This window comes from Poecilia mexicana, unplaced genomic scaffold (genome assembly GCF_051168715.1).
Source record: "Poecilia mexicana isolate PSO_F unplaced genomic scaffold, ASM5116871v1 scaffold_4, whole genome shotgun sequence".
In the NCBI taxonomy this organism is placed as follows: domain Eukaryota; kingdom Metazoa; phylum Chordata; class Actinopteri; order Cyprinodontiformes; family Poeciliidae; genus Poecilia; species Poecilia mexicana.
The window spans coordinates 5,656,184-5,668,280 of record NW_028263373.1 but is presented as its reverse complement, the minus strand read 5'-3'; the positions used below and the strand labels follow the sequence as shown (position 1 = coordinate 5,668,280).

At 36.1% G+C, this 12,097-nt stretch overlaps 1 protein-coding gene across 1 annotated transcript in view; it reads left to right on the top strand.

Moving 5' to 3' along the window:
* Positions 1 to 12,097, top strand: part of LOC106926380 (glypican-5-like) — a 57,685-nt gene that overhangs the window by 25,821 nt on the left and 19,767 nt on the right. The window contains exon 8 of the mRNA XM_015001257.2: positions 4,970 to 5,090. Coding sequence (XP_014856743.2) covers positions 4,970 to 5,090 — 121 coding nt within the window. The remainder of the gene's footprint in view (positions 1 to 4,969; positions 5,091 to 12,097) is intronic.

Here is a 12,097-nt window from a genome sequence, read left to right as displayed (position 1 = left end):
ACTTATTTTACTGTAGAACAATTAAAATTCTTGTTTCAAATTGCATGAACAGAATTTCTGATCTGACAATGAATTTTAGTGTGAACAGGACATTAAAATCAACATTTTCCTTAATAACACAAGAGTCAGATCAAAGTAACGCACTTCCATCTCTAGATACAAAAACATGCCGCTAAGCATTCTGGGAAATGGTTGTCTTTTTCTTCTTTCAGTTTTTTTTAGGTGCAAACTTAAAAACGCTAGTTCATTAAACAATAGGAGGTTTCACAAACTCACACATTCAGGTTCAAAATCTAAAACTTGCTAAATCTATTTGACTTGCAGAGTAGAAGATAGTAGACACAACTAAATGCGGCTGAAATGTTTTACAGTGCGTCTTTGAAACTCATCAACTGTGTGTGTGTGTGTGTGTGTGTGTGTGTGTGTGTGTGTGTGTGTGTGTGTGTGTGTGTTAGTTACGGCTGATAAACACAGACGCATTCTGAAGTTTAATAAGGATTACAGAAAAGGTGAATAAATACTTCAGTATTTGTGGTCGCGAGGCTGAAGCTGATCCCTGAAATCTGCTGGAGCCTCAGGAATCCTGGGATTTTCCCTGAGGAGAAAAAATATGGTTTTTAATAGATCTCTTATTCATTCTTTTATTTGTTTCTTCTCTTCTGCCTTCCTTCCTGCTTTTTTCTCCCCCTTCCGCTGTCATCGGTTTTACAGGCTCCCCTGCTGGGGGCATGCCTTTCATGACACATGTTAATACGTTCACATGTAGCCGTGCATCCTGTTATTATCGCTCCGCTGCACATCATTTCCTGTTTTCCTTTCTTCCCAGTGCTGCACTGAAATGCAGAACTTAAATGACTCAATAAGCAAGCAGAGATGATCAAGGATGCACCTCCTGATCTTTTGCTTTTCATTGATATCTCTTTGCAGGCCATGAAAGCAGTTTCCATGGTGACTTTGCTGAAAATGGATCCTTTTTGTTTACTTTGCAATTTTCATATAAGGGTTATGTCTGATCATGTGAGGTTTCATGTAATATAGCAATATTAGATGTTTTTATCTGAGATAATCTGAGATTATGGGAATGAGCTTCAATAAACATCTTTAATCTGCAGAGAAAATGCTTCATTTTTAAAACAAATACGTCCAGCAATATTAGCTTAATTATTAAGCACCAAATCTTGTGTGAAAAACAAACAATTTAAAATCTTTCATACAAGCTCCAAGTTTTTTGCTTCTTTATTTGCTAAACACTGCCTCAGTGCTGAAGGATGAGCTGAAAAATAGACCTTGAATAAAGTAATTTCTAAAAAGAAAAAGCTTTTATAGTCTTTCAGCTTTCATCCTCTTTTACCAAAGAAACAGATTACACACACTCAGCCAGGGAATGAATGTCATATTAGTTTTAAACTTTAATAAAAATGTTAAACATGTAATGTTTAAGACTCTTGTCATCTCATGTGGTTTGGTTTAATGTAACAAATATTTAATATAAGCCAGTTTTGTCAGTTGTTTGGCATAGTTAGATAGAAATCAGGATAAATTTTTACTTAAATTTGTCTGCAAGAAAAAGCCAAATTCCTTCTGGAGAAAAGTAGTTTGGTCAAAAGATATAAATAATATTTGGTCTCGATGATAAGAAACATGTAAACTCCAAACACGTTCACTTATTCCTATAAAAGTTAGAAAACAGTCGTAGTTAGTCTATAATTATAATTTTGACCCACAAAAATCCAGCTTGTTGGTATTTTATCTCCTTTTCTCCAGAATTAGCACTTTGTAGTGCATGAAAGAAAAAAATGATTTCTGTTTATTCATATATAGGCTTAATTTGCATTGGCACAAATCAATAGTTTCTCCTATTGACAACATGATCAAATCTGAGAGTTTTTGTCCTTTACCGATTTTCCTTTCACTGGGAAAACAATAATTATCATAAAGTGATGAAATTATGACTGCCAGATATATTTTGACTACAAGCTGAGCTTTCTCTGCATGCATTGATGCTGCTTTGTTGCGTTTTTGAGCCGCTGCCTGCTGTTATTTCTCCAACTCTTCTAATTTTCCCATGAGAGTTTTCAGTTTTATCCGTTTTCAGATTTAGATTTGATATGCGAGACGTTGGCTCAGAGCTATTTTGGAACAAACTCGCTCAAATGGATAATAATTTTAATCTCTGGTGACCCAAAGTGTGGTAGGCAGCTGTCAGGCAAAGCTGGACTCAGAACATTAACACTTTGTCTGATTTGGAAACAAGACCTTTGCTGAGAAACACGATCTTTGTAAACAGAGAATCTGGGAGTTAATTAAAGGCTTTCAGTGCTGGGTGAAGTTTCTGTCTGATCCCAGACCAGCAGGACCCGGTCCTCAACATTGCAGCATCTTTTGGCATCAGATGCAGCCGCTAGTTCCCACAATCCCCTTGTTGCCATAGCCAGATCGTGTTTGTGTAGTGCAGGGCGTGGACTGTGTGGTTACCGAGTTGGTGGCTGATTGTATTAGCGAGCAAAGCTGGTTTGGAACAAGAAATGATGTGACTCATAAACTTCTCCTCTGTTGCTTCTCACTCACTCCGTCTCTTTTGATCCACCCACCCTGACACCCTACAGAGGCGAAATGATGCGATGCAGGCTCCGCTGCAGGATGAGGCATCCGCCTGCAAGATGATCAAAAATTACAGGAAATGGAGAAATTTACACTCTCAGGCGATTCTTTATTGAACATCCACTAGAATATGTATTTATGTAAAACCGTCACATGGAATGAAGAATGTAGAGTAAAATAATTTTGTTTTGGGAAATTTAAAACCTTAAAAGATGCAAATATTGAAAATGAGCCAAATAGATTAAAATAGATTATCCTTTTATCTAGGTAACGCATTCTCACTGAATTTTTTTAGATGTATACATAAGTTTAATTTATTCAGTGATGCAAAAACATAATTTATAATACGATTTTCTACAGAATTAAAATGGAAACACTAACCAATGTAAAAACCATAGAAACTCATTAAAAAATCTTAATCATAAGATCTTTTATTTATTTACCAAAAAGCAATGCCAAAAATAATTGGGCTGGAATCTATTTGCAATAAGTTTTACTTTTAAATAATATTTAATTACAGTATTTATGAACTTTCAATTATTAATCAGTTCCTTTTTGTCTCTTTGGGATGTAAATACTACAACATGCTATTTAGGTAATTAGGATGTATTTGGATCTTCATAAGTGACAACAAGGCTACCAGAAAATAGCTTTTCATTTTAATTTACCCATTTATACAATCAGAGCATTAATCAAAATGAGACACTGCAAAAGCTAAATCTTACCAATTAATTTTGGTCTAGTTTCTAATGTCTCAGTACACTTAAAAAACACAAAACTGAATTACAAGTAATTTTTCATAAAGATATAGGAGCAATTTTTAAGTCAATAATTCCTTACTGTTGATGAAAAAGTACTAATTTCATTCGCAGGTTTTTCCACTTGTAACAAAATATTTTTCCCACGTTATAATGAAATAATACGACAGTAGAACTAATACGTTTTTCATCCATACTAAGAAATAATTTAATTATTATCAGCTGAAAAGTTGCCTGTAAGTTAGTTTAGACTTATTGTAGGTGAACTCGTGGTGCGTTCACACCAAACGCGTTTTGTGCGTCAAAATTACTCTCTGTGGACGTTGAGAAGAGACTCCTTTTCATACGTGACCTTCGACCTCTTCTACTGTCTGCTGCGTATTTCGTCTAAATAAATAAGTTTGTTAAACGTTTATTTCCTGTGACTCACTGTTTTTGCTGGATGGATTTGGGTAGCTCAGATGTGGGGGAATATTCTCAAGTAGTAAAAGTTATAACTTGTCGTTTTCCAGGTCCTTCCAGGTCCTTTCTTTTCCTGTCTTTTCCTGTCTCTGCAGTCATAACTTGATTAGGACGTTGATTATAGGACGAGAACAAACAGCGACAATTAGTTTATCCGCCGTTTATTAGTTTTTCTCTGAGATCATGCTGCAAAATGCACCTTTACGGGCTGGTTGACGCTCTGCGTTGAGCGGCGAAAGTTTAGATTTTTCAACTTCAGCATCAGATGCGCTTGATGCGTCCAACGATCAAAACGCTTGACGCTATAAACGCAAACCAGACGTGCCTGACGCTCAAAACGTGTTTGGTGCATCATAAGATATTTGCACTAGAAACTAGACAAAAAGTGCTTGGTAAGATTTTGTGTTTTTGATGTGAATCTAACCATCTGGGAGGTAAAAATAAGACTGTCGTTTTGTAACACAAGTCCTAAACAGAACTCTGTCGCATGGTTTGGATTGTGCATTTGGATCAACATTAGCAACACAGTAAAGCTGTCGGAGTTTAGATGAACTAAATTCTCACAATACATACGTTGTTTATGGTTTCTCCTCCTGGATAATTTAATCCGTGACTCATTTTACAGCTAACAGAGCTTAGCAACGCTCAGCTTTTGAAAACACATCCATCCTCACAATTCGACTTGTGAGAAAAAGATTAGTCTGCTGCCTTCATGTGAGTGTGACTCATCCGTTCAGTAGCAGCGGCTTCAGCGTTTCTACATGAACCTTCTAGAGAAAACCGTCTGTTTTCTCCCAGCTGTCGATACCTGCATTCCTCGCCACAAGTCTCCGTCATGTGAATTGTTCCATTTTAGGAAAACAGAGTTGTCTTCAAATTAAAGCTTGTGCCAGCTTCAGATCAAAGGCCAGGAGGAGAAAATCACCGGTTGCAGTAATGGCTGGTGCAAGTTTCCAGAAACTGTGTTTGATGTGATGGAACAAGTTGTATATTTTGTGCATAAAGTGAATCGTCATGTGCTTCATGAGCGTGTTAGAACCGGGGCAGTGAAGCAACACATGCACAGCTAAACTGTAGCAGGAAGACATGCATGTTTATCTCAAACTGTGTGTGTGTGTGTGTGTGTGTGTGTGTGTGTGTGTGTGTAGTTATGCAGGTCACGTTGTTGGCAGCATTTTGAAAGCCCAGAAGGAGAATCCAGAGACGTCTATACGCCACACAGATCCTGCCCTGAAGGAGGTGAAGCAAAGGCTGGAGCGGCTAACGCAGGTAAAACGACACCGAAATCAGATTTTACTCTCATATTAAAGCCGATTTCTGCATTTCCAGCTTTGCACCTTATGGTGTAATTATAATATTTGTTGCACAGATGAATCATGGCGTCATGTGAACCCATGTATCAGCCACAATGAGTCACACTAATGATTGATTATTTATGCCAGGATTTGAAAGACAAACAGAAATGAAGAGGGAAACCTGGAAAAATACAAAAACTGCTTTGTGTTCTTTCTAGTCCAAGTATCTTATTACATTGGAGTCACAGTTAATATTGTGATTGATTATTTAAGACAGAATTTGAAAGAATAGGATGTAAAAAACCCAAGAATGAAAAAGTTGTCTGGTTCTTTATACACACTAAATCTTACCAAGTATTTCTGTCTAGTTGTTTTCTTATATTGGAAATAAAACAAAACTAACTTACAAGTAAGTTTCCAGCAAAATGTAGGAGCTTCTTTTAAGTAAATAATTTATTAATATTGTTTAAGAAAAGGTTCTAGTTCACTGGCAGATTATTTTAGTTTAGAAAACATTGTTCCCATGTTGAGTGAAATAATCTGCCAGTACATTTTTATTAAAAGTATTATTTACTTAAAACAAGTTCCTATATTTTGCTGAAAAGTTACTTGTTTTGTTTTATTTCCTGTGTAATAAAACATTTGCACTGGAAACTAGACAGTAATATTTGGTAAGGTTTTGTGTTTTTGCAGTGTATGGATAAAGAACCTGACATTTTCATTTTTTATTTTTTTTACATCCTATTTTTTCTAATTCTTGCATAAATAATTAACACTTGAAACAGTTGAAGCTTCTCAACTTCTTTTTTCAATAGCTTTTTTAAACATTGGAAGAATTGCTGTCTGCTTTATGACGGCTGCATCCTTCTTTTATTTGATGATTTATTCTATTTTTTCTTTTTTTATGGACTACTTTATTCTTTTGTCTCCAAATAAAGATTTTCTTTCTTGTTGAAACAACCGAAGAGTTAAATTAACAACGATTCTGAGACGAACCAAATCGACTCGTCACAGCGTTGATTTAACTCGGCCGAATTATCCTCACCGCAGAAACACAGAAGTTTACCAAGTATTTTTTCCACTTCCTAGTGTAAATATCTTAGCATTCTTTGACAAAACTAACTGGACAGTAACTTTTCAGCAAGATAAATAAGCTTGTTTTAAGTCAGTAATTTTTAACTGTTCTAAGTGAAAAAATCAGCCAATGGAAATATAACGTTTTTTTAATCTCTGTTATGACAGTTTAACGGTGGATTCGATGTTTACAACAGCTGAAAAAGGGACAGAGGGCACAGACACGGGAAGAGCGGGAGACTTTATGTGTTAAATTGAGATGGGAGTAATAGAAAGCTGACCAGAAAATAAAATAAAATGAGGAGCATTGAGGCCGGGGCGGACACGGCCGCTCATCCTGCTGCTTATTTCTAAGGGACTAAAATATTTGCACTGGAAACTTCACACCAAATCTTACCAAGTATTTAATGCAGATATCTCAGTACACTTGAAATAAGACAAACTAACTTAAAAGTAACTTTTTATTAAGATAAGGAGACTTGTTTTAAGTCAGTAACTCCTTAACCTGCAGCCCAACGCCTGCGTGCCGTTTTCCCATTACATTTTCCGTGGGTGACCGTTAAAGGGTTAATATTGATGGAAAAGTTCTTATTTCATTGACAGATAATTGAACTTATAACAAGACATCTTTCCCATGTTATAAGTTAATTTATCTGCCAGCAGAACAAATACTTTTTCATCAGTACTAGGTAATTATTTACACAAAACAAGCCTCTATATCTTGCTGAAAAGTTACTTTTAAGTTGGTTTGTTTTACTTGAAGAGTGCTAAAATATTTGCAGTGCAAATTCGACCATTTCTGGTTAGATTTTGTGTTTTTGCAGTGCAAATTCGACCATTTCTGGTTAGATTTTGTGTTTTTGCAGTGCTGCCAGTGGAGGCAGGGTGATGCTTTAGGCATTCAGTCTTTGACACAAATCTCCAGCCGAAGCATCGCAGCAGGTTCATCGGCTCATGGAGGGAATATTCTCTGAGGGTTGCAACCTCTCAGCGCTGCAATCTATCCACAAAGCAGATATGGTTCAGGAAAAGTTTAAAGGGCATCAATACATTTGAGATTTTGTCAAATTTCCCAGATCTCAGTCCAGCTGAGTGTCTGTGATGTGCTGAACAAACAAGTCTGATCAATAGAGGCCCCACCTCACAACCTGCAGGAGTTAAAGGAAATGCTGCTGGCGTCTCGGCGCCAGATGCCGAAGCAAACCTTCAGGACCGGAGTCGGATCTGAGCCTCGACCCGTCGGCGGCGTCTTGGTAACGTCTGGCAGGTGATCATAATGTTACGCCTGATTGGCATGAGGCGAGCTGTCAATCGATGCTCAATGAGAAATGAGTTTCAACCAGCAGAAAATCCCTGGAAATGAATCTGCAGCTTTGTTTCCTGTTCTGGGGAGTTTCTCTTCTTATTTTTATTTTTTTGGCAGCTGCATTTGAGGGCAGATCTGCAAACACAGCAGACGCATCGCCTGCAATGTCTCCAGATCCACAGAGCCACAAATATCAGCTGCAGTTTTAGATATTTGTCCTATCAAAAATACAACAAATTTCTGATCTCAGGTAGAATAAAATCAGCAGATGCATGAAAGATGTTTCAAATGTGGCGTTGGTAGCCTTGGTTTTTAAATTTGGTCACCTGCCACAAACAAAATGTAAATTTAAGATGCATCTTGGGTACTCTGCATCTTTGTATTTAAATTAATAAATACATTCTTTATCTGAATTTATTTTATTTACAAATAAGTGAATTTTATAACAGAAAATACTTACTTTTATATAAATCTTTTGAATTTATTGTAATATAGTGCAATCTTTTTTGGAAAAAACTGAGTGATGCACTGATGTTCTTTGATAGCAACATATCAAATCACAATATCAATGTGTGCAGCACTGCTGATGAATTGTAATCAATAATCCTTAACAATATTGTTGCATTTCATGAGACAAAAGGCCCAAACATTAAATTTTATGTTGGTTTATTAGCTAAAATAAACAAATTGAATGACAAAATGCTTGGATATGAGAGCAGAAACTTTACCAAGGAACAGAAAGTTACAATAAAATGATGAAGTTTGGCTTTAAAATGAAAGTCAGACGGTACATGTGGCCTGTTAGGGAAATAATACGGCAATTAATAACTCCTCACTTTGATTCTCAATATTTATTCTGTTGGCTTTATCTAAAATTTTACTGATGTCCTCTTGTAATTGGATGCATTTTAAAGTATGAAAAAAGATAAGGCAATGTCACCTTAGACGCTAAGCTTGTTATATTTGCTGCTATCAGTCATTATAAAGATAACTGTGATAAGTTATCAGTTCCAGGTCAGAACCGATTCACTTTGTAACTCCTGAATGTCGTTCAGGTCCTCAACTTAACACATTATTAAGCTCAATTTCAGAGCAGAGGAATTGATCAGGGAGTTATAAAGTGATCAATGTTATTAATAGAAGGATTATTTTCCCGTCGAACATGTTTAGGGCTGTAATTGCAAACGATGGGACGTCGTAGGCTGAGCCTCTTCCCTCTGCTCTTGAAGCTCTTCCTGTTTTCCCTCTAATCTTGTTGCTAGGTCCATTAATCATGCTGCATTTAACACATGTAACTGCGAAGTCAGCAAACAGGGTGCATGTGTGGTTTGCAGCGGTTTTGCCATAAACACAGAAATGCACACTACACACGCACCACATAATCATTTATGTATGAGATTTCAGGGCTCATTAAATCGATGCAAGTGGTCCTTTTTGTTTTGGAGAACATTTAATCTTATGTAAATATTCTTGTGTGAAGCGTTACGTTTTTCTTTTTTCATAAAAATGAGAAAAGTTCAGTTTTGTTTGTTGTAACGGGTCACAAAATGGGACTGAAAAATACTTTTACACCTTGGAAGGGTGTTTTCTTAGGGGACATGGGGGATTATTTCTGTATTTTGCGTTATCTTTTAGTTGCTGGATGATTCAGACGGGGGTCAGGAAATGGATTTCTCCTATAATCGCGTAGAGGCGATCGACATAAGTAACTATCTGGAGCTCAAGAGTCGGAGGAAAGCTTTCAAAAGCCTGGAGAAGACAATCATTTAGTTTCAGATTGGGTCAAACATTTAGGCTCAAAAGCAGCATTAGATGGCTGCAATGCTATTTTAAGTAATTAGCCTACGATAACGATGCTATCGCTAACAACAAGCTAACCCATGTTATTTCTATGAGCTTGGATCTCCTGGTAAATAATTTATTTAGCTTCTGTAAACCCAAATTCATGCTGGAGTTGTTTGTTAATGTTGACAATGTAGGTCAAACATCCTCAGCGATCAACAGAAATCAAATTAAAAACATGGTTCATTTGAATGCTCCAGTAAAATATCTGAAAATGGAGTTTAAACGATGCGTTTCCTGTCAGAAAGAGGAAACTCACCTCCGGTTCTTAGCTGTGGATTGTTGGTCCACTTTCCTGCCTTTTTTCAGCAAGAATAAATCAAGTTAAAATCAGTTTGTTGAGACATTTTTAATTGACATGTGTGACTGTGTGTAGGGTGAATTTGCCAATTGCGAGGGAACGCAAAAGAAAAATGCTTCCCCATGTCCCCTCCAGGCCTCCGTATTATCTGCTCCACTTTATGAAAACAGAGAATTAAATGTGTATTTTAATGAGCTTTTATTGCAATTTAGAAGTTTAGTGTTGCATTATTATCGCGCTCACTGGCGCAGCGGCATGTTTTTAAAGGTTAAAGTTAATGCATGCCATTCATTAATTATCATTCCTGTCTGTCATTTGCCATTTATATTCTCCCACAACAAGGATGAGAGATGGCTGGAAATATGAAACAGGAGCATCTTTGGAATTTTAATCATTTCAGGAACCATTTTTTCCCTGTTTCTGGTTTGTATCATGTGTAATAAAGTCTGATTAAAGCTTCTTTATCTGCTGGGATTTTATTCAGTCATTTACAGCAGCAGTCAGGATTTGTGCTCAGCCAATGAAGACGAGCCTAATGAACCCAGAGGGAGCAGATTTTAGTTTTAACAAAGTGACAGTGGATGACAGGATGGGCTGGATCATTAAAATACTTTCATCCCACTGTTGTCAGTTCTGACTTTCAGGTTGTATCACATTACAGTAACGCAATTTCTTCTTTTATTCAAGAAATGGATGATTTAGAGGGCAAGTAAACACAAATAGTGTTAAAATAGATTTTTAGTCGCATCTCACTCACCGGATTATTAAAATTTATTACCGACCTGCTGTGAAACTACGGCCATGTTTTGTTTTCTGTTTTTACAAAACTCAATTTTATCTGATAAATCTATAAATAATAACCTCCGAATGTTTAGAAAACACAGAGAAGAAATTTAAAGATTGAAAATATCACGCTGAGTATTGACAATCTGTATGATTTATTTCACTTTAGTTGAATTATTGAAATAAATTGTCAGTAATGTTATAATTTTTTGTATATATTGTCTGTGTTGCAACGCTCTTGTCTTATTATGCAAAAATAAGAAAATATTTTGTTATTGTAATATAACGAAAGATTTCTTAAAGAAAATATAAAATTATTTGCGAATAATTCAACCACAGAACTTTGTTCTTATAGTTTCCATACATCAAGGTTTTTTTTTTGGCTCTGTATTAATAAAGAACATAAGTAATAACACATTTTACTATGTAAATTCTAGAAAATAGCTAAATACATATTATTTACGTTTTTGTCATCCTTCTTGCTTTTTTTGTTTCCTTAAAGCAAAACTGCCTAAAATTAGTTTAAATTTTACAATAGTAGCAATTTATTTTTGTGAAAAAACGCCCAAAAAATAAACAAACATTGAAACTTAAAATAAGAAGTCTTTTAAATCACGTGTAATAAGGTGATTTTGTCCTCTGAAAAAGGGCTCAGTATGTGGTTTACATGGTTTCTCTGGTAAATAAACAGCCGGTGCAGAAACTGTGGAGCAGCTGTTGTACACTGTAAAACATTTTAGCACTTAAAAAACTGAAAGGAGAAAAAGACAGGAGTGGGAACTGTTTCCCAGAATGCTTAGCGGCATGTTTTTGTGTCCTGAGATGGAAGTGCGTTGAGTTTTGTGTTTTATTAATGAAAATGTTTATTTTAATGACCTGTTCACACTAAACGTTTTTGAGCCGAATTCATTGTGATGTTTAATAAAATTCATTATCACATCAAAATTTTGTTCATGCGATTTGAAATGAAAAATTAAATTATTCTACAGTAAAATAAGTAGTTATTTTAATAGTGAAATGGTTTAAATTGCAGCTTTAAGTTAAAACTCACAACCCAAGATGGTTGAACTTAGAAAACAATGTTTTGGACAACTTCCCTTTTGTCGTTAAATCTCCTTCATGAACTTTAGTTTCTGAGTTAAAACCAAAACAGTTTTCTTGTTATGTTTTAAGGCAGCAGGTGGACTTTCATTTTCAAGTTAAATCCCCTTCAGATGTTTTACAGTGTATGCTCATTTATTGTAGCCGCTGGACATTTTTGCTTCTTGGGCTTCCCATAAGAAGGGGATGATAGTCGAATCTGCACGTTTTCCTCATGAGCCAGAGGAGGAAACGGGGCGTAATGTGTTGGTGGGGTTTTTGGGATCTCGTCATGAGATAATGGTGAATCATCCACAGTCCGTCGCTCCATCTCCGTGTTTTCCCTCGGATCCTGGCGTTTCCTGTTTGCATCTCTTTTTATGTGCTCAGAAATAATAATGTTAAGTTCAGAGCTGTTTATGCTTGTCCTGCTTCCAGAGAGAACTTTGAAAAGTGTATTTTACTGATGTGCTGAGTTGATTTAGTCGATGAGCAGCGTGTGTGCTGCATTTATATTTGATATTTTACCCATCTCCACGGTGTTTTCGCCCATGGCAGAGCTGCTGTCTCCTAAATTTATTCCCATTTGTATCAT